The sequence below is a fragment of the Hypanus sabinus genome, chromosome X1 (assembly GCF_030144855.1).
Source record: "Hypanus sabinus isolate sHypSab1 chromosome X1, sHypSab1.hap1, whole genome shotgun sequence".
Classification (NCBI taxonomy): domain Eukaryota; kingdom Metazoa; phylum Chordata; class Chondrichthyes; order Myliobatiformes; family Dasyatidae; genus Hypanus; species Hypanus sabinus.
This window is the reverse complement of record NC_082738.1, coordinates 36,328,160-36,351,267: the sequence shown is the minus strand read 5'-3', so window position 1 is coordinate 36,351,267 and position 23,108 is coordinate 36,328,160. Positions and strand designations below refer to the sequence as shown.

At 40.6% G+C, this 23,108-nt stretch overlaps 1 protein-coding gene across 3 annotated transcripts in view; it reads left to right on the top strand.

Moving 5' to 3' along the window:
* Positions 1-23,108, top strand: part of LOC132384824 (F-box/LRR-repeat protein 20) — a 163,732-nt gene that overhangs the window by 23,275 nt on the left and 117,349 nt on the right. For all 3 annotated transcript variants that reach the window (XM_059956381.1, XM_059956382.1, XM_059956380.1), the window contains exon 2: positions 16,997-17,058. In XM_059956381.1, coding sequence (XP_059812364.1) covers positions 16,997-17,058 — 62 coding nt within the window. The remainder of the gene's footprint in view (positions 1-16,996; positions 17,059-23,108) is intronic.

The following is a 23,108-nucleotide window of genomic DNA, read 5'->3' as shown; positions in this document are numbered from 1 at the left end:
CGACCCACTTCCCAGCACACTCGAACCGGCTCACAAAGTGGCGCGCGCCGGCATTGAGGCCGGTCCCAAAAAGGGCGCCAAACCTGCTTCACCAGCAAGGGGAAAAGCTTGCGTGCGGGACAGGACTGTGAATACGCGCCCCCTACAGCATTCCCGCCCGGGGAGGGTGGGATCAGGAAGGCTTTAAAGTGAGGCCGCGAAGCTTGAATAAACCTCTTTTGCAACTGCAGCTCACCGACTACATGTCGTTATTTCAGCGCTGCGTGTAATACACCGCTACAAAATGAACATTTACAAAACTTGAGTGCAACCATATACAATGCAATGCATCAATATACGAAGCTTAATGTTTAATGAGTTTTGTTCTTGAAACCACAAACTGTGGCCTTTGTATTTAGAGTTGCTCTTGAATATGTATTGTGATTTGTAGTTTGAAGACTTGAAACTGCTCTTGCTGAATTGTAACTAGATGTGCATTTACTTTTTAAAATGAAATGTAAACAGCACATTAAGATTTTGTTTTGGAACAGTAATGTGCCAATCCATGAATAGTGTCATGTGAGTTTAATCACTTGGCTTAAAATGAACCTCAGCATTGTATATGGTGACATGTATGTACTTTGAACTTTGAGGTAGGAGGTTTAGATCAGTTGATTTGAATGGCCTAATAGCGTGTCATAAATTTGTATGAATGCTTTGTATCTCACTAATCCCACAGGTCCAGTTATTTCAATACTGAAATCCTTCAACAATTGCCAGTTGAAATGATGGTGGGGTGAATGTAATTCTTTTGATATGTTACAAATGATTTAACTGACCTGTTTAAAGCTGCTTTATTTAAGCCACTTTGGAATGAATACATTGACTCTTGTGTAGATTGGTTGCTCAAATACATTGCCTGCCTGTGGAACAAAATTGGAGTCCTTGTAGGTCATGAATGTTAAATGACTAGTTTAGGCTAATGAAGTAATTTTTTTTTTGTAACAGGAATCAACAATCAAAACCCTAATTTACAGATCAACATGCTGAAACAGCAATTTGAAATCAATGTTTAATTTGGTCCAATCTGACCAATTCCTTAAGAGTGACTGTAGGATGACTGTCTGGAAAAATTGCTTCAAGCAAAGGGTAAATTGATCCTTGAAATAGACACTTGGGGAAAACAATGAAGTTAAAATGCCTATTAAAGGTGTGTTGGGTAACTAGGTAACTCATTTTGGATGAGTTGATAATGGTCTTCCTTATTTAATTCTATCTTCTATTGTTGCTCAGCAGTCCACTGCTGACTCATCTAGATATTGAAGATCTGAGACCTTGACTCGTGGAGACAGCAAAACTGGCATCCTGAAACTTCCCACTTTCATTTTTTTGTGTGTGCCATACTCTGGCAGAGCCTTGGTGACAACTTTTTTTTTCCAAGTGGTCGTCTTGGAGGAAAGATTCTGTGAGTGGTCCCCCACATCCTTCTCACAGTGCAGTTGTTTTTTTAACAAGGCCGACTTGCGAACTCGACACTCAACCAAGCACGGACGGAAAGCGTGCCTGGGAGCGGCCCGGCTGGGTCTGAACTTGGAAACCTTCGCTCTGGATTCTGGCGCTGATGTCACTGCCATCATCAAAAACATTTAAATCATTCAAGACTAACTTTGGATGTAGGTTTTCACTTTTTTTGTTAAACAGAAGAATGTTTTCAAAAATGGACCATGTTCACTTTTTCATGTTGCTGAAAAGGCCCTTGTGAATAAGGCCGTAATACATTGGAACAGAATTGAGCTACTCAGCCCATCAAGTCTGCTGTACCATTTGATCATGGGTGATTTATTTTTTCTCTCATTTGCCTGTCTTCTCATGACCTTTGACACCGTCACTAATTAAGTGCCTATATACCACCTCTGTAAGTATAACCAATGACTTTTCCTCTGCAGATTTGCCTCCCTATGGATAAAGGAATTCCTCCTCATCTCTGGTTTCATTGAGATCCCCCATCCATTTAAACTCCAAGTACAGGCCCAAAGCCACCAATGCTCCTCATAGTTCCCAGGGTCATTCTTTGAAACCTCTTCTGGGCCTTCTTCAATGCCAGCACGTCCTTTGAGAAATGGGGCCCAAAAATGCTCACAGTAATCCAGGTGTGGTCTGACCAATGCCTCAATACTACATCCTTTTATATTCTAGTCCTCTTGAAATGAAATTTGCCTTAATTTATTACTGACTCAACCTGCAAGTTAATTTTTGGGAAATCCTGCACTAGGACTCAAAGTTGCTTTGCGCCTGATTACTGAATTAGCACCCAATTTAGAAAATAGTCTGTGTCTTTATTTCTTCTAACAAAGTGCAAGACCATGCACTTCTCTACACTATATTTCATCCACACTTCTTTGCCCATTCTCCTACTCTGTCCAAGGCACCCTATTTCCTTAACACTGTTGGCCCCTTTGTATGAATCTGCAATGATTCCAGCCATCCTGTTGGTGTAATTATTCTTTCTTGAATCCCCTCCACAGCATGATCTTTCAACCATTATTCTGATGCCCACAATATCATACCTGCCAGTTTCTAACAATGCTACAAGATCATCTACCTTATTTTGTATACTGTGTGCATTTAAATATAACACTTTCAGTCCTGTATTCACTACCCCTTTTTTCAATTTTGTCTCCATGTTACCTGAAGATGAATTCTTATCCCTTTCTAAACTTGTCATATTCTTTATATTGGAGGCTTCTGTAACCCCTCTTATACTATTTCCCCATTTACTTTATTCTTGCTTTAACACTACCCCTCACTTCCACTACTATTTGGTTTAAAGCCCTATTCACAATCCTCATTAAGCATTTCACCAGGATCTTTGTCCCAGCATAGTTCACTTGGAATCCGTCCCACCTAGCAGCTCCCCCCCCCCCTCCCCGCTACTGGTACCAATATCTCACAAAATGAAGCCCACTTCTTTGAGCCACACATTTAGCATTCTGATCTTATTTGTGCCATTTTGCATTTAGTTCAGGTAGTAATCCAGAGTTTATTACATTTCTAGTTCTGCATTTTAATTTAGTCCTTAACTACTTAAATTCCCTCAGCAGAACCTCTGTTTTTTCTACATTGTTGGTACCCACATTGACCACAGTAACTGGATCTTTCCCCTCCACTCAAAATTCCTCAGATCAGATGAGATGCCCTGAACCTGGGCACTAACAGACAACATAACCGTCAGAGACAGGATGGTATCTATTCCCCTGACTTTCCTCACCCCTTGTAGGTTGGGTGTGTGTATTTGTATCCTTCCTCAAGTATGGAGACCAAAACTGCACGTGGTACTCCATGTGCAGCCTCACCAGTACCCTGTACAGTTGCAACATAACCTCCCTGCTCTTAAATTCAATCCTTCTGGCAATGAAGGCCAATATCCCATTTGCTGCCATGATAGCCTGCTGCACATGTAAACCAACCTATTGTTACCTTCTCCTAGCAGGTCATCCTTGGGGGCCATCTTCCTGACATATTTGTGGATGTTTCACATTTCTTTCAGGACTGTGCCCTTGACATTTCCAAGTCCCTGTCGTCCTCTATTCCAGTGGGTGTAAAGTCCTTTAGGCTTTGGGTGGAATCCTCAATGTATTGTTAGTACTTCCCGAGTTTTGATGTCAGCAGCTTCCAGTTTGTTCCTCAGCCATCACACTATTACAGCTGGGTATCTGATGACAGGTAGGGTGAAAGTGTTGATGCCTCTGATCTTGTTCTTCCCATTCAGCTGGCTTTTAGGACCTGTCTCACCCTTTGGAGGTATTTAGATGCTGCAGTTTTCCTTGATTCCTCATTGTGGTTTCCATGTGCCTGCAGGATCCCCAGGTATTTGTAGCTGTCCTGTGCATCTGGTTTGTGGCCTTCAAGTAATGCAACTCCTTCAGTCTCGATGAGTTTTGCCTCAATTCGCTACCATCCAGCTGCACTTTTCCAGTCCAAGTGACATACTGATGCCTCTGCTGTATGCCCTTATTAATGAGTCACATTCACAAATGTAATTTTATATATATACACACACATACCTACCTACCTACCCTGACACTCAGCCATGCTCCTAACCTCTTCAGCCAAAGTGTTAAACTCTGGCCCACTCGTATAATGGTGGCTCCAAAAATGACCTTTGCCCCTCTGAAGCTCTTGAGCCAAAACCTCACTGTTTAACAGGTTCCAGTCTTGTAGAAAGTTGAAATCGAGCAAATTTGAGTGTAGAAAAAGCCAAGTAGTAACAATTGACAAAATATCCAGTATTGGCAACATCAGCAAGATGGAATAATTCAGAAACATGGTAAAATTGAAATTGATTTACTGTTACATGTGCTGAGATGCAGTGAAAAGCTTGTTTTACATACTGCTCATACAGGTCAGTTCATTCACCTAGTGTATTGAGATAGAACAGCGTAAAAATAATAACACAGAATTAAGTGCAATAGCTACAGAGTGCAGTTCAGGTGCCATATCATAATGAGGTAGATGGTGAGGTCCATCATGCCATACTAGGGAACCATTCAATAGTCTTACAACAGTGGGTTAAAAGCTGTCCTTAAGCCCTGGAGGTGTGTTTATGCATACAGAAAAGGATGCTTTTGCGCTGCATTGATAAAAATTAGTGGCTGATAGAGACGTGCAAAAAGTCAGAGGAAATGGAGTATTCTGTGAGTGTTGGAAATCCTGAAATAAAATTGAAAATGCTGAATAGCAGATCAGGCAGAATCTGTGGGGAGAGAGATAGAGCTGATGATCTCTTTTGACATTGGGCAAACATGCAACTGAAATGCTAGCATGAAGTAGCTAAATTTAATGGAAGTAATTCATAACCAGAGGGGCCTTGGATCTCAAGATTCATGATTGTTTAATGTCAATTCCAGTACACAAATGTAAAGTAGAATGAAATAATTGTTACTCCAGATCTGATGCAACACACAAATTAAGGTAAATGACAATAAAAAAGCACGATAAATACGATAGTCTGCTTTTTGATGGGAGTGTGACAAACAGTCCATGAGCAGGGTGGGTGGGATCCTCCTTGATGTTACTAGCCCTTTTCCAGCATCTTTCTGTATATGTCTTTGATGGTGGGTAGGTTTGTGCTGGTGATGTGTTGGACAGTTTTGACTACCTGTTGTAGAGCCGCTGCAGTGCAGTTTTCTTGACTGGTGCTGGTTTTGCTATTGTATCTCTTTGATGACCTGGTTTTAATATTGGTACTGAACGTCAAGCCTCCCCTCACACACACTAGGTTCCGCTTATGAAAGTAAGAGACATCTAAAGCTCCTGAGAATATCATCCACATGGTTGGTATTTGTGCTATATCCTGGATGCTTGCAGTCTATTAGGTAACTATGATCCCTGGTATGCTTCTGAGATGAGAGCTACTAACTAGCTCAAAGCAGTAGAAGCATGCAACTTTCTCCAAAAACCATTCAAATCCACTGGGGTGATTAAGCATGTAAACTTAGTTTTCTCTCTGACAAAATGTCAAGGCTTTAACTAACATTGGCTGGGCTCTGTTGGGCAGGCATGCATGACACTAGGCTTCAAAAACAGCACACTAATTAGACCACTTACGGGAAGAGATTACCAGATCAACACAGGAAAGTGTTTGAGATGCTACTGACTCCTTTTTCTATGACTGTACAAAATGGAGAAGGAGTATTCAGACAACACACACAAAATGCTGGTGGAACACAGCAGGCCCAGTAGCATCTATAGGGAGAAGCACTGTCGATGTTTCGGGCCGCGACCCTTCGTCAGGACTAACTGAAAGGAGAGATAGTAAGAGATTTGAAAGTAGTGGGGGGGGGGGGGAATGCGAAATGATAGGAGAAGACCGGAGGGGTGGGGTGAAGCTAAGAGCTGGAAAGGTGATTGGCGAAAGTAATACATAGCTGGAGAAGGGAAAGGATCATGGGACGGGCCTCGGGAGAAAGAAAGGGGGAGGGGGGAGCACCAGAGGGAGATGGAGATGGGCAGAGAGAGAGAAAAAAAACTAACAACTAAATATGTCAGGGATGGGGTAAGAAGGGGAGGAGGGGTAGTTAGAGAAGTCAATGTTCATGCCATCAGGTTGGAGGCTACCCAGCCGGTATATAAGGCGTTGTTCCTCCAACCTGAGTTTGGATTCATTTTGACAGTAGAGGAGGCCATGGATAGATATATTAGAATGGGACATGGAATTAAAATGTGTGGTCACTGGGTTTGGTTTTTCAAAATCATATCTTTGTGCTTGATGTACTCATCCAGGATATTTATCTGGGGTGCTGTGTATGCAGGGCCTTCAGCATTGTCAAGGATCCTCCTATCCTTCCCATAGTCTCTTTGGGGCCCCTCTTTCTTTCCCCCCCTCCCCTCACCCATCCTACCATCAGGCAGGTGGTATTAGGATCAGGATTGTTAGAATGCGAAACAACTTCTTTCCCTAAGGCATGAGACTACTGAACTTCCTGTCACCTGCCAGGTCTCATCTTGAGTATGAAGTGCTGTTATGTTTTGTAACTTCAAACCATTAAATGAATTCATAGGAAGTCCAAAATGTGAGTCTAACTTTGCCTACTTTAAGTGAGGTCTGCACATGTCGTGTGGTAGAGTGACATATGCAATTCACATATTTGTACATATAATGCATGATGTATTATACAAAAAATGCTTAATTAAACAAATTTACGAGATTGATTAAATATTACATACACAACAGTCCTCTCTGCTTGGTTATAAGCTCCAACTCAAGAGAGGATGCATGTCACGTGTATATACACAGAATTCTGTATAATACAACTACTACGTACAGACATCCACAGCACAGTAAATTTTAAATTGTCTTATTCAGGCCTAAAGATTTAATTGTTATGGATGCTTTGCTCTTGTGGGATAACATCATTCATGAAAAGGGGGAATCACTCTGCTTGGCAGGTGAGACTTGTAACTGTGAAGCAATCTCAGGTTCCTGGGGCTGCCTCTGTGGCAGGTGTAGGAGTTGATGCCGAGACTAGGGAGTAGTTCTGACAGTGGTAGCCACCTTTCTTCCTTTTTCTTCTAGTTTGTGCATCTTGGAAAGGTGCATTTAGTTCACTGGAGTATTCTCTTGTCCTATTGTTCCCTTTATGATCTGATCTCTCCTCTTGGTTTCTTCATCCACAACATAATCTAACAAATTCTGTTTTCAAATCTCCATCGACTCCTTTTTGGCCTTCCATTTATCCAGCTGGGCTTTGGTCTCTGGATCTGTTTTACAAGGAGCTTTTCATGTCCCACTTGAAGTTCATGCAATAACCATAATGCATGTACAAAAGCCGAATGCTTGTAACTTTTCTGAAGCTCCTTGAGCTCTCTTCCAGTTTAAAACCAAGCCACATTTCGCAAGTAACTGCCTGATTAGCATCAGAAGTTTTCTCAGATATTGCCTACAAAAAGATGTTGGACCACTGCTTTTGTCCCTTTTATGATTCCTGTGAGTAGCATGGCCCTTCCTTGGTCCAATATGTTTTCCAACCAGAGGCACAGATGATGACACCAACAACTGTTTGTTCTCTTTGGCAATGATTACTGGTGTACAGCATGGAGACAGCTGTGGCATCATCCAGTATTTTCATTTGCTTTTAGTTGGCTTCATTGCAGGGGATATGGCATGTAAATTGCGGATGGATCTCAAATCAAGTTGTAGTTGTCTCAGACAATCTTGTCTCCACAGTGCTGGTCCACCCAGAAGCTCTGTGTGGCTCGTTCGTTATTGCATTTCACTGTTAAGAATGTCTTTCCAACAGGAGTTATCTTTTCTCCATTTTAAGTTCTTGGTTGGATATGTCCAGGCTTCAGTTCAGTGTCTTTGAAATGCCGTTCAAATTCATTTTGTGGAATGGCTGAAACAGCTGAACCAATGTCCGGCTCCATTTTAATTAATTTGCTGTTCACTTCTGGCATAAACCATATTGCTTGTCTGTTTTCACTTTATAAATCTCAAGGCTACAGAGTCCTGTGTCACTGTCATCATTATCAGACATTTCATCAACAGCATGCAGATTAGTGTTCCATGAAACTGCAATTTGACTTTATCTTTTTCTCTTGCTTGTGCAGTCCATTTATTTTTCCCTGCCAGATGGGTTCTTTGAGTGTGTCCTACTTTGTTTCAATTTATGCAAATTTTGTCATTAAATATGTATTGATCTGGTGTATGTGAGCCCCTTCCACAATAGTAATAATTTTGTTCACTCACTTTCATTCCTCACTGCAACTCAATTGCATTTGTCTACTGTTTCCATTGGTACAGCAATTTCAACTACTTTTAAATGTAATTTGTGCTTCAGTTAGGAGCTGTTCTTGAATTCTGTTTTGTAAGACTCCACGAACTATCAATCTCTCAGTGCATTATTAAGCCCATCATTGAACTGGTAATGCTTAGACAATCTCTTCAATGCAGCCACGTACACTGAAATGGACTCCTCTTCCTTTTGATACCACTTATGAAACTTACACCATTCTGCAATCAACGATGGCTTTGGTTCTAAATATTCCTGCATTACTTTCACAATATCAGCAAAGTTTATTTCTGCTGGTTTAGTTGGAGTATTTAAACTTTGAAGAAAACTGTATGCTTTTAAACACAATGCACTCCCAAAATTGTCACTCTTATCACTGGCTTCAAAATTTGTGCAGTTAGCTTTAGTATACATGAGCCAGTTACCCATTGAGCAATCGAATGTGTCAATTTTTACAATGTTGCCAGCCATTTCTACTTTTATTTATGATTATTATCACCCGGTACTCTTTATGAATCCATGAATTCTTCCATTTTCTATTTTTTAAAAAAAATTGTTGTCCCTTCTGAAGAACATGTGCTGCATTGCTTTTTTTAAAAAAAACTCTATCTGCATGTGGTGCACTTTCTTTTTGCTTGTCGTTCCTCACTATGTGTCAATAGGTCATTAGCTGTCTCAAGTTGATTTAAAATACTTCATCCCCACTTATGTTTTGTAATTTCAAAACACTAAACTAATTCATAGGAAGACATGAGTCTAACTTAGTGTTTACTTGAAGTGAGGTGAGCAAGTATCATGTTGTAGCATGATGACCTATGTAGTTCTCATATTTATGCATGTAACCCAAAATGCTTAATCAAACAATATATTTACAACTTAAATTACTGAAGTATTAAATAGTGCCAATTGCGTTATACGGTTTACTTTTTAAACTTGTGTCGTAAATGCATCGTGCTAAATGTCCATCTTCTGGAATATATTTTATAAATTTAATTTATTTGAAATATTGCTCTGTATGTTTGAGAGTTATGTGTATTGTCTTAGTCACCTTGGTCCAGAGGAATGTTGTTTCGTTTGGCGGTATGTGTATATGGTTGAATGATAAACTTTTAACTTGGAGATTTGTTTTGAATTACCCGTCTGCCCACTTTGTGGCAGAGTTGGTCTTATCCACACTATAGAACTAGCGTGGAAGTGAATTATTCTCAGCTCCAAGGTCATACTCATTTTTGGGAGCCATCTTAACAATGGAAGATGTTTTGAAATTCACCATCTTGGGTGCACCAGCACAACTTTTCATTGTTTGAGGAAGAGTGTGTTTGTAGATTAAGCCAGTAATTCCAGCAGAAATCTCTGTAGCTGTCATTTTTAATGTTTTTTTTTATTTAAACCTTGTTCTTCTTGCTCTGTATAAATCCTCCAGTCTGTAGCCTTTTCCCTGGTGCTCTCTTCTGATTCTTTACACCCTTTGTCTTATCACTGGTTCTTCTCCTTCGGTTCAATATCTGTTGCTCCTTTAAATGTTCCCAAAAATATTTGGGGACCTTTTCTCCCCAGTGTTTAATGTATAGTGTAAATGCAAGCTATTGCCTGTTTATGCAGTAATGTAAATGAGGAATAAGACGTTGATGCAGCAAGTACTCTAAAAGATTGTGACTTGAATAGATTAAAAAAATAAGTGGATTCTAATGACTTCATGATCATTGTATTTACTGATGTAATTCAGTTTGAGTATAGATGGTCACTGTTTGGGCTTAAGTTTATGAAAATAACCTTTAGTTAATGATGGGGGCTGAAAGCTATTTTTGTAATGTTTGATGCAAGTATTTTTCAAATGGTTGGAGCAAACTTTGCTTGCACAGCAATCCCTGGAATATCTTTGCTGAGAGGTGACATTATCTCTACTTCATGATTTGGCTTCATTCTAAGTTAAAAGAAAAATGCATCTGATGCTGGAAATTTGAAATGATTCAAGTTAGTTGCAGTTATCAGATTTTGATTTGTCTTAATGATTGGCGTTCATAAGTTGCATACAAGAAAAAGATTTTAGGAATTAGAACTTTGCCGTTTTCTGTCCTTGCTCGTATGAAGGTGGTTTACCTATTTATGCAAGTTCTTCTCTGACAATAGATGTGTAACAGCCTAATGTAACATTGTATGGAAATACAAGATAACACTGACGCAGTCATGTTTTGTACATTTAACAAGGTGCTTTATTAATGTAGCAGAGTTGATCAGTTTTTCAATGTTTGTCGTCAGCCAGATCAATCTGTCATTGAACTCCGTCGGTTGTTGCCGTATGCTCCAGTATTTGTTGTTTTTAGTTTTAAGTTCTCCTGCGTGAGAGCCAACAGAGGGGTGTCCATTTAAAACATGTGGAAAAAATTTCTTTAGCCAGAGGGTGGTGAATTTATGGAATTTGTTACCACAGGCAGCTGTTGAGACCAGATTGTTGGATGTATTTAAGGCAGAGATTGATGGGTTCTTGATTGGACATGGCATCAAAGGTCATGGGGAGAAGATTGGTGTGGGTGGGGGGGGGATCAGCCATTATTGAATGGTGGAGCAGACTTGATGGGCCAAATGGCTTAATTCTGCTCCTGTGTCTTGTAGTCTTATGGGTGGGGCAAAAGGTGCTCAGGAGGATAGTAGCCTGAATCTGCCAGTTCAAAAGCCTCCTTTTAAAATGTATGTATACTATTCATTGCATTAATTCTCAATAGTAATGAGTTTCACATTGTTACTACTCATTTGGTAGAGAAGTTTCTTCTAAATACCTGATTGAATTTCCTGAAGGTGTATCTTCTCCATTGTTAGGTGAACCCAACAATCTGAGCTTGCAATTGGTCTACAGGCAAGAATAATGCACTACATAGTACACAAGGTATTGGTTTATGGTCTAGTAGTGCAATCACTCAAGTTGAATAAGATGTCTGTTGGTGGGTCCTCGGGGGCTGTAGAGGCTGATCCAGGTTCCACCTTCTGGTACAGTGTGGGCAAGAGTAAGTGGTGGCTGTGGTTAGTTGTTGGGTCTTTTGGTTGTTCAAATGATCTAAACAACTAGAACTCGCACTGTAATGATGCTGCTTTGTAGGTGAAAAAGTTAATTAAGTAAATACAGTTTAACAATTCTTTAGTTAAGAATTTCATCTGTTGGAACATTGTCTTGTCAGACTAGTTTCCAGCTTCGAAGCATGCCAAATTTCAGATAGCTTTGCAGTGCGATGTCTGTGCCAGCAAATAATTTTGAATGGATTGGAAAACCTGTAATTAGCATGCTGAGCTGGAAAGCTAAAATGCCCTGTAAAGTATTGAAATTGTATTAAGGCAGCATTAATGGATTGTTTCTTTTAGTTTTGTGTATTAGGTTTAAATTGTAAATGTTGCTGGTAATATTCGCTTCCTTTTTTAAAAGGTAAAAATCGAGATACATGGCAGTCATGTACAGTAATGATGTAATTATAAGTACATTTTTAATTATGGGTATTTGTCCTCCAGATACTGATATTTAGCTGAACAAGAGCTTGGTCGAGGGGTTGATTGCCTCAACTTCACCTGAGTTTGTTTGCATGTTCTTGAGCTAAAGGTTGTCACTATTCACCAGCTTACAGTGGCATTGACTTCAGGATTTACTGTAATTAGACATTAAGTTCTAAAAGTAACAGGGTGGATTAATCACAGCTGAGTCTTGGCAGCAGAATATTGAATGTATAATATAAAACAAAGGGTAAAATATAATTATGTTAAATAAAACATTATTGTGAATTAATTTAACCTTTTTAAACAATACCCAGTAATGTCTCTAAGCAGCAGTAATTTTGTGACATGTAAATATTATTAGTGTAGTTGGCAAATGGAGGGGTCACTAGCATTGGTACCATTCAGTGACGTGTGTCCTCAATACAAAACAGCTTGTACATTACTATTAATTCGGAGCTTGGAAGCTAATTCCTTGTTTATACAATGACCTGTACTTTAAGCTAGGCTCAGCAGTCTAATCCATAAATGCAGATTGAATGGTCAGTTTGCCCAGATGAGCACCTCTGCGTTCTGTGTGTACATATTAAAATTCATTAATGCGATGTGTTCTCTTTGCATTCATGAAACTTTATTGTTCTTCAGAACAAGGGTCTGATTATGGCAAAAGTAGAAGTGTAGTAGTTGGGAGATATTCTGACAGACATTCATAACTTGATGCCTCTGCTTGAATTGGCTTCATTCCCTGAATGTAACCCATGTCCATTTCTGTATGGGGTCATGTTAAAGTTGCCAGCATTTGGAAGATATTTATTGGCTTAATTAAGTGAGTGATAAATTGGATTTCAGCAAGTCTGACCTTAATAGGATGCTATAAACAGTTTAAAAAAAACTACAAGATCAGTAACTGGTGCAGATCAAAGAGAAACACTATGGAGAAATGCAAGGTCATACTACACATTAAGTTTGCCAAAATAACATTCCTTGCAGCACCCCGCCTCCCACCATAGTCTAATTAAACTGTCAGTTTGGACTTTCCCACCACATTTGTTTGCTGTACAACTCGCAAACACTGGATGTTTATCTTGATACACTTTTGTGTGTGTGAACAGCTAACTAGAAGCTTAATGTGTCAGTGTAGCTAATGTAGGCTGCACAATAGCTAGCAAGTCACAAGATAGTTCAGGACCTACACTGCCTTCTGAAGGAACTTGGAATAGGTCAGTCAGCATCTGGGGGGGGGGGGGGGAGGAATTGTCAAAATCCTTTATCAGGTTTCTACTTGCCACCAACAACTTTCTCCTCTTTAGCCTTCCTTTCTCTCTTCTTCCCCCCCCCCCCCCCCCCACAGCTGCTGCTTGACTTGCTGAGTTCCTAAAGTAAATTGTTGTGCAGTTGCTACTCTGATCAGTTGTGAAAAGCTCCCACACTTAAATTAGACCCATACTCTTGAGCAAATATACAGTATATTGTCTGATTTCTTTCTCTCTGCTCATGGTTAACAATGTGATTGCTGAATTTGCTCTTTGCTATCCTGTAAATGACAGGCTTCAAATCTTGGTAGTGTACTTAAGTTTTCTCATGAAACAATTCCATCTTACTGGTACTGTAAAAGTAATCATGTTGTTGACCATGTTATCTCTCAAGTAAATCTCAGACCTCTGCTTTTCAATAAGGTTGAGTTGTTTTTGACCTGACTCATCTATCTGATAACTTGATACCAATATCATAGTCTTAAACTCGTGCTGTTTATTGGATAAGAGCCCTGGCGATAGATTCAACTTGTGATCAGCAGGACTTTTAGACAAGTGCTCTTACCATCACAGTTTGACCTGCCATCAACCTAAATAAAACAAAAATTGGCCTTTTTATGAAAAGATAATTTCAGAAAATTTCTCTATGAAAAGACCAAGGAATTGCCTTCTTGAATGCATGTAGTTGTTACTGTCAAAGTTGTACAGTTATAGAAATTACAAACTGCAAGTGTTTGAATCTGGAGCGATAGCTGGAGGAACTAAATGGTTTGAGCAGCATGTTACTCTGGCTTTCCAGCATATGCAGAATCTCGTGTTACAAGATACAAGGACATTGCTTTAGAACAGATGATGAGGAATTTCTTCCGCTAGAGGGTGGTGAAGCTGTGGTATTCATTGGCTGTGGAGGCCAAGTTAGTGGGTATATTTAAAGCAGATGTTGGGTTCTTGATTAGTAAGGTTTGTCAAAGGTTACAGGGAGAAGGCAGGAGAATGGGGTTGAGGAATAATAAATCAGCCATGATGGAATGGTAGAGCAGACTCGATGGACAAATGGCTTAATTCTGTGTCTTGTACGTGGAGGGGAGGAGTGAAGGGAAGGTGAGTAAGGGAAGGAATTGTTGACATTTCGGGTTGAAGATCTGCACCAAGACAGTGGAGAGGAGAGATTAGAGAGAAGTGTGATACAAGGGCAGAGCATAAACCAAGAAAAGGGTGGGGAGGGAGTGGTGGTGAACAAAATGTGGAGGCAAGAGATGGGCAGGTGGATGATAGATGAAAGCAACCCAAAAAGAGGCAGATGAAGCTGGTGGAGTTTTTTTTGGGGGGGGGAGGGAAGGGTTTAGAATAGGTGGTCGAAGATGGAGACAGCTGGGAGTGAGAAGCAGAAACAGTCTACCAGTGTTGGAATCTGATGATAGGTCCATTTGAGGAGAGATGAAAGGTGGATAGATCCAGAAATGTATTGGGGAGGGAGAGCCAGAAAGTAAAATATGAAGGTAGTACGTTGATGTAACTTGGTGGGGAGGGTTTCTATGGGGAAAGAGGCAAAAGTAGGTGTACTTGAGTAACACAAAATGCTAGTTTAAGATGGCGCATCTGAACGTGGGCAATAGCTTACTGCTGGCTCTCAAAGCAAGAAAATCAATGAAATACTCTTTATAAAACTGCTTGTATGGAAAGGTGTAGCGAATGATCACCACAGATAATGAAGGTGCAGCTGAATCGAGGGTCGAGGCATGCGGGTGGGAAACAGTCAAAGCAAGGCAGAGGCAGGTTCCAGGGGAAGATGAAGTTGGAGAGGTAGTTGGAGTGAGTGGCGTGGAGAAAAGCTGAAGCACAGCTGTTTCGGAGCCCATTCATCTAAACCAGGAATGAGGTTTGATCCATCTAAGTGCAGAGTTCAAGTGGCGATTGATGCTTGGGCAATTTAACCACTGGGCCAGATGGACTGAAAAGTCAAGGTGTCAGGACCGGAGGTGAGGGTTGAGCTAGTTTTGCTCCGTGATGTTCTACTTTGCTCTGTGTCGTGCCCGATCTGCTCCGGCCTTGGTGTCTGTGAGCTTAGTGACAATTTGCTTCTGTATGATGGACTGAGATTATGGACCTACTCCAGCAATTCCTGGCTTCGGTTTTATGGTCTTTTGTCCTGAATGCTGATGCTTAATTGTTTGCATTATTTGATTTGATTTTTTTTGAGTTGGGTGTTGGTTTTTTTTTAATTGAATTTTTTTGGATTTTTTGTTTTGTGGCTCCCTGTAAGCGGGTGAACCCAAGGTTGTATAATTTATACATTGATGATAAAATATACTTTGAACTCAGCAAATCAGGCAGCATCTATGGAGGGAAATGAGCAGTTGACTTTTTGGGCAGAGACCTTTCTTCAGTGCTGGATGAAGGGCTACATTAGGAACTGTAACCTAGTTTCAAAGAATTATCCCACATGAAGCTGGCAGGGATTTTCTACATGTATGAACTGAGATGCAAATGACTGCCCTTACAGGATTTCAAGTGAATGTGTTGCGAATGCCTGACTATTGTAATTTGTAATAATTGATTAGAGCTCTAAATCTAAGCTGCATTACTAATCTTTATAATTGAAACCACTTTCACTGCAGGGGTGACAAATTCCACCATTTGGAAGTCAGTGGTCAGGCTATTTTCAGGACTTGAACAAAAGTAAATATGGTGAATTCTGGTTAATTGGGCAACCAGTTATTTAGGGTAACCACTCTTAAAGAACAAAAACTAATTGAGAAAATGGCAAGGGTTCCCTTCACTTATTTGGGACACCATACTGCTTCATTGAGATGTGAGAGAGTTGCTGAACCATTTTTAACTAGCGTCAGTCGTGTGCACTTGTGTGACAGTTGGGACACTACACTATACTTAGAGCACACAGTTTTTCAATTGTCAGTTGCATGTGTTAGTTCAAAAAGCAGAAATTTTAGCAAGATATAAGCAGTAAGACAATTCAGAACTTTTGCTCACTAGTTTTGGGCACTAAGGCTTGGAGATGCTAGGTACGGACGGGAGTGAAAATGAAACTATTTCACAAGTTAGGAACTTCAAATAATTTTAAGATAATAGCAATCATCTTGAATGTTACAATGAAAATTGAGATTTGGAGGTGGCAATTGGCAAAAGCATTGTATGAAGGTATCTTCACTGGGTATCTGTGCTGATTTTGTTCACTTGCAGTCAGTCAAAAGAAAATGGTGGCAACAATTCCCCCGATAACTAATACATAGTTTTATAGTACTGCAGAGGTATTGATAGTGTTCTAATTTGTCTGTATATCACTTAAGTACATAAATTTTTACTTATTTAAAACTGATCAGAAATATATCAGAGCCATGTATTTTTAGCTGGTCTTTCCGAATGTGTATCCTATACAAATAGGTTGACAGTTGTGATGTACTATTCACAAATTGGGAAGGGGATTGAGTCCTGCTGTGCTTTGGTATTGCAGTTACTGATCTTATTTTTTTAAATTCTGTGCTTTATACGTTGCCCCCATTCATGCATTTGCAAATATATGTATGCTTCTCAGTTGAACACTTTGGATCTAAATAAGTACTTTTAAATGTTTTTTTTTCAATTGTCAGATGAGATCTTGACGGACAGGAAGCCAGGATTATTCCTAAGCTTCAACCTGCTCCACTTTGAATTGATGAGCTTTTTTTGTGTGCAACAGCTGAATGTATTTTTCTCTGATAATTTTCTCCTTTAACCTTCAAGGGTGGATGAGGTAATGATGCCATTTCTCCATTTTACATAGTGCCAACATCGAACTGCTGGTTTTGATACCTTACTGGACCACTGAATGACCCGTCTTTTAATAGTTGTAATCACTTCTTCGTTCCCTTCCCCAGTTTTTCACCTTTATATGGTGGTGAATTGTGAATGGAGATTCCAGATCAATTTCTATTATTGTTTGTACAAATTTTGGTTTGCCATTGACACGTTCTAACACTATAACCCTCTGTTTTCTAGATGTTCTCGAATAACGATGAAGCTGTGATAAACAAGAAACTCCCAAAGGAACTGTTACTCCGGTAAGGAAAACACAAGCCTCTTTCTGCTACCATGTAGAAGACATTTATCAGAAAGGATTTTAAAATGCTGAATTGTTAAATCTACAAATCATTATTGTTGAATTGTGGTTGACGAGCAACAAAAACTGCTGTGTGAAAGCTAAAATATGAAAAGATCACAATTTGAAATTAGCTGATTTTCTGTTGTAGCTTAAAAAATTGAACATATACATGTATTTAGTTTTTAGCTAAACACTAGAGGCCTTTTGTTAAGCATTAGTTATCCCACTTTGTCTCTTGAAGTTGATCTTGATGTTTTTGGTAAATTTCATCAAAGTATTCAAGCTGTAAGAAGCTACTGAAAAGTTATTGTTTGAAACTTAATATGGATTGAAACCTTGAACAAAAGCTAACAAAAATTCTTCTAGAGCTCTGATTAGCAATGCCAATATTGTCTCAGGTTTACAAGTAAATTGTATTATTAGACTGAGTTAAGTACAAATGCCAGTAAATGCATTAAACTTAAGAAAGAGGACTGGCTCATGGACCTCCTGGTTTTCTCCTCATGAAGTCAATAATCTGGTTCTTGGTCTTGCTGACATTAAGGGGTAGGGGGAGGGGTTGTTGTGGCACCGCTCATCCAGATTTTCATTCTCCCTCCTGTATGCTGATTTGTCACTACCTTTATTCAGCCAATGACGGTGTCATTAGCAAACTTAAATGTGGCATTGGAGCTGTGCTTACTGCAGTCGTAAGTATAAAACGAGCAGAGCGGGGGGGGGGGCTTGTGGGGGACCTGTGCAGATGGAGATTATGGAGTTGATCTGAACTGATTGGGGTCTGCAAGTGAGGAAATCGAGGATCCAGTTGCACAAGGAGGTATTAAGGCCAAGGTCTTGAAGCTGAGGGGATGAAAGTATTGAATGTTGAGCTGTAGTTGATGAAGAACATCCTAGTGTTTCAGAATTGGATGAAGAGCCAATGAAATGGCATCTGATGTTGACCTGCTGAGCTGGTAGGCAACTTGGAGTGGATCCAAGTCACTTCTCGGGCAGCAGTTGATAGGTTTTTATCACGTCTCAAAACACTTCATCACAGTGAATGCAAGTGGTACTGGATAATAGTCATGCGGCAAGTTACCACATTCTTATAATTGAACCCTGTTTGAAGCAGGTGGGTACCTCGGGCTGCTGAAGTCAGGGATTAAAGATCTTGCCAGTTGATCAGCCAGTTTAGTACTCGGTCAGGTACCACATCTGGTCTGGATGCTTTTCGTGGGTTCACCCTCCTGAAGGATGCTCGCACATCAACCTCAGACTGAAATCACAGGGTCATTGAGGCTGTAGGAATTTGCAAATGTCACTCTGTTTTAATGGTCAAATTGAGCACTGAAGACATGGAGCTCACCTGGGAGCGAAGGCTTATTGTCACTTAGGTCTCTTGATTTCATTTTGTAAGAGGTAATGGCATTCAAGCCCTTCCACATCTGTCGAACAAACTTCAGTGATTCCTATTTGGTCAGGAATTGTCACTTCATATGCGAGATTGCTTGCTGGAAATTGTACCTGAACTTTTTGTATCTTGGTCACCAGACTTCAATGCCACGGACCCTGGCTCTCAGCAGACTGTGGATCTCATTGTTCATCCTGGCTTCTGGTTAGAAGACTTTGAATGGTTTTGTGGGGACCGACTCATTTATGACTGTTTATATAAAGTCCGTGACAACGGTCGTGCATTCATTCAGAGCCTGAGTCCTTGAACACGGTCCAGTAAGCCAACTCAAAGCAACCCCATAGTTGTTCCTCTGCCTCATGTGACCACCTCTTTGTTGACCTTGTCTCTGGAGCCTTGTCCTTGAGCTTCTGCCTGTATGTAGGTAGGAGAAGCACAACTAAGTGATCATATTTCCTGAAATATGGTCTGGGCATGGAGCAGGAGAGGTACGTTATTGTAGTACAGCAGTTTTCTCATATGTTGGGTCCCCTGGTGCTGTAGGTTTTATGCTGATGATGATTGGGCAAAGGTTTCTTCAAGCAAGTCTAAACTAATGACCAAATAACTAACTTTAAATTCACCAGCTGACAAAACAGAATTCGAGTGCATATCTGTTCCTCTGTATTACTAGTCCAATAACTTTACTGTTATACTAAAGTTCCTTCCATGGTAATTTAGTAGTGGGTCCTGGCACAAAGTGGCTTCTGTTACCTGGAAACGTTGGTTGGGTTCCTCCCACTGTGACATTTGGTGAAATGGCATTGCACACATGCTCCATTCAATCTCTGTAATGGAATTTGTTGCAATTCATTTCACATAGATGTTGTATTGTGAGTGTTTAATGAACAGCTGCTTTCTGGCATGATGGTGCTGGGTCTGTAACAAAATTTATTCTTTTTAACCCTTGAAATGCAGGTAACTTTGAAATCAAAGTTGACCAAGCCTGCTCAAGGTTGGCTGAGCCATGGCACCCCAAATTGAGTTGTTACTAAGATTCTCATGCCTGGAGATGAAACCTAGCAGCATTTTTCATAGTATATTTCAAAACAAATTTTGAAGAGTATCTTAATTTCTGAGCATTTTCCATAATTCTGTGTAATGTAAGTGATACTCCTATAGAGTATAGAGCGGTACAGGGCCTTTGGCCTCCTATGTGCTGACCTTTTTATTTATTTTGTTTAGAGATTTTTTTGATGAGCAGGCCCTTCTGGCCTTTTGAGTTGCACTACCCAGCAACCCTGATTTAACCCTAACCTAATCACAGGACAAGTTACAATGACGAATTAACCTACCTGGTACATCTTTGGATTGTGGGAGGAAACCAAAGGAAATGCACAATTCCACGGGGAGGATGTACAAAGACTCCTTACAGAGGATGCTGCAACTGAACTCTACTTTAAGATCAATTTAAACCTACCTTTCTACATAGCCTTTCATTTTTCTTTCATCTGTGTGCCTTAAAATTATGCTGGCTGTCCTATCTTTTATAATCTTCTTCAGCTGTCAATCACTTCACATCCTCCACTTTCCAAAAGAAAAGCCAAGGTCACTCAACCTTTCCTCATAAGACATGTTCTCTAATTCAGGCAGAATCATCTCCTGTGCACCCTTTAAAGCTTCCACATCCATCCTATGAGGGGACCAGAACTGAACCCAATACTTAAGTGTGGTCCAGAGATTTATAGAGCTGCAGCATTACCTTGAATCAGAAGCAGGTTTAATATTACTGGCATATGTCATGATATTTTTTTGTGGCAACAGTACATTGTGAAACATTTTTAAAAAAACCTAAATTGCTGTGTGGGTTGTGTGTGTGTGTATACACATACGTGCGAAAAGAGCCTTGGCGATGGGGTTCCTTAATGATGGATGCTTTTTTTTTTGGAAGCATTTCCTTTTGAAGGTGTGCTAGATGCTGCAAAGGCTAGAGCTCATGATGGAGCTGGCTGAGTTTACAACTTTCTGCAGCTTCTTCCAATCTGCTACAGTGGCTCCTCCATACGAGTCAGTAATGCAACCAGTTAGAATGCCCTCTATGGTACATCTATAGAAATTTGAGTGTCTTTAGTGACATACAAGTCTCCTCAAACGCCTAATGAAATACAGCTGCTGTTGTGCCTTCTTTGGAGATCTATCCTGAGCCCAACATGCTGATGCAATTGCAGAGATGTTGACACCCAGGAACTTGAAACTGTTCACCCTTTTCATTGTTGGTGTCTGTGTTCTCCCTCAACCTTCGCCTTCCTGAACACAATCATTTCCTTGGTTTTACAGATGTGGAGTGCAAGGTTGTTGTTGTGACACCATTCAACTAGCTGAACTATCTCACTCGTGTATGCCTTGTCTCCACCTGCAATTCTGCAAACAATAGCTGTGTCATTGGCAAATTTCTAGATGACATTTGAACTGCGCCTAGCCACACAGTTGTGGGTTGAGGGAGTAGAGCAGTGAGCTAAGCACGCATCCTTGAAGTGCCAGTGTTGATTGCCAGCGGGGAGATGTTACTACCATTCCGCATGGTCTGTGGTCTCCCGGTGTGCAAGTTGAGGGAGGTACTGAGGCCCAAGTTTTGGAGCTTGTTGATTAATACTGAGGTTATGATTTGTGTTGAACACTGAGCTGTAATCAATAAAGAACAGGCTGTCCTAGGATTACTATTGTCCATGTGATTGAAGACTGAGTGGGAAGTCAGTGAAATTGCATCTGCTGTAGATCTATAGTGACGATAGGCAAATTGCAGCACGTCCAGGTCCCTGCTTATGCAAGACTTTGTTCTAGCCATGACAAACTTCTTGAAACATTTCATTAGAGGAGATGTGAGTGCCACTGGGTGATGATTGTTGAGGCAGTTCACCTTGCTCTTGGGCATTGGTATGATTGTTGTTTTGTAACAGGTGGGAACCTCTAACTCTGTCAGGGAGATGATAGATATCCTTGAACACTCCTGCCAGGTACACTATCAGGGCCTGATGCCTTGTGAGAGTTCACCCTCCTGAAAGATGTTCTGACGTCAGCCTCTGGGACAGATCATCAGATGCTGCATGGATTCGCACAGGTGTAGTTTTATTCTCCCTTTCAAAGCATGCACTAAAAAGGCACTGAGAGTATCACAGCCATTCATGATATTAAACTTCAATTTGTTGAAAGTAATGGCCTGCCAACCTTACCTGAGCTGCGTGTATCCGATTCCATCTCTGACCTCAGTTACAATAGTTTTCTTCGCTCTTAAAATAGCATTCTGCAGGATGTACCTGGACTACTTGTATAGTTCTGGATCACAGTCTTAAATGCCACAGATCTAGCCCTTGCAGACTACTAATCTCTTGGTTCATCTGTGGCTTTTGGTTTGGGTTTGTCCAGTATGTTCTTGAAGGTGCACACTCTTCTACAAGGTCTTGATGAAATAGGTGACAACTGTGGCATATTCATAAATGAATTGTCCAGTCCATTGACTCAAAGCAATCCTTTAAGTGCTCTCTTCACCGTGCCTTCTTGGTCCTCACCACTGGTGTTGCAGTCTTGGTCTTTGCCTGATTGCTCAGAGTAGAAATACAGCCAGGTGATCAGAACTTCCTAAGTGTGGGTGTGGGATGGCAAAGTAAGCATTCTTATGATTGTATAGCAGTTGGCTCCTGTTTCCCACAGGTGACGTGTTGGTGCAGTAGTTCAGAGACTTCAAGATGGCCTGATTGAAATCCCCTTTTAATGATAGGGAAGGCATTTGTGTGCACTGTTTCGTGCCTGCTGATTACAGTGCTGAACTCCTGCCCGATGTTGGCCTGAGGTGGAATGTACACCACTATCAGGATGGTGAAAAACACCCTTGGCAAATATAATGGACGACAGTTAACTGCTAGATATTCCAGTTTGGATGAGCAGGACTCAGACAGAATTACCATGTCTCTGCACCACAATGTGTTAATCATAAAGCATACTCCACCTCCTGTACCTTTAAAAGACTAAACTGTCCTGTATTTGCAGAGAATGGTAAAGCCATCTGAAATGGCAGAAGATAGCCGAGTTTCCATTTAAGCAGTTCCTCATGTTCCTTTTGAGGTCTTCAGTTTTATTTTTCAAAGACTATACATTTGCCAGCATGATAGTCGAGTGGGGGGGAAGGGGTCTGATGCCTTGGCGTTTCAATCGTATCTGTAGACCGCCTCAGCTTCTGCACTTAAGGAGCCACTGCACTTGTGACCTGAGTCTGGGGTTTATCGATTTTGAGTGCTGATACATTTTTTTTAAAAAGTCTTAAAACAATACTGCTTACTGAAGTACCCATGGTTGTGCCTGTGGATTTCAGCTATAGTAAATGGGAATATTTGTTGATTCTGAACCACCCAAACAACTTTCACAGCCAGATTTGAGGGATTAGGTTCAGGGATGTCTTGAATTGGGTCCATGGCATTCTAAGAGGGGAGGGTGAGCAGCCAGTAATACATATTAGTATTGCATGCCTCCTGACTCTCCGAATGAGGCTACCACGGGGAACCTAGTTTAATGCCTTACTAAAGTTCAGATGTACCACATCCACATTTTGTTTTATCACTTCCTCAAAAGTCAATTGGGCTCTTGAG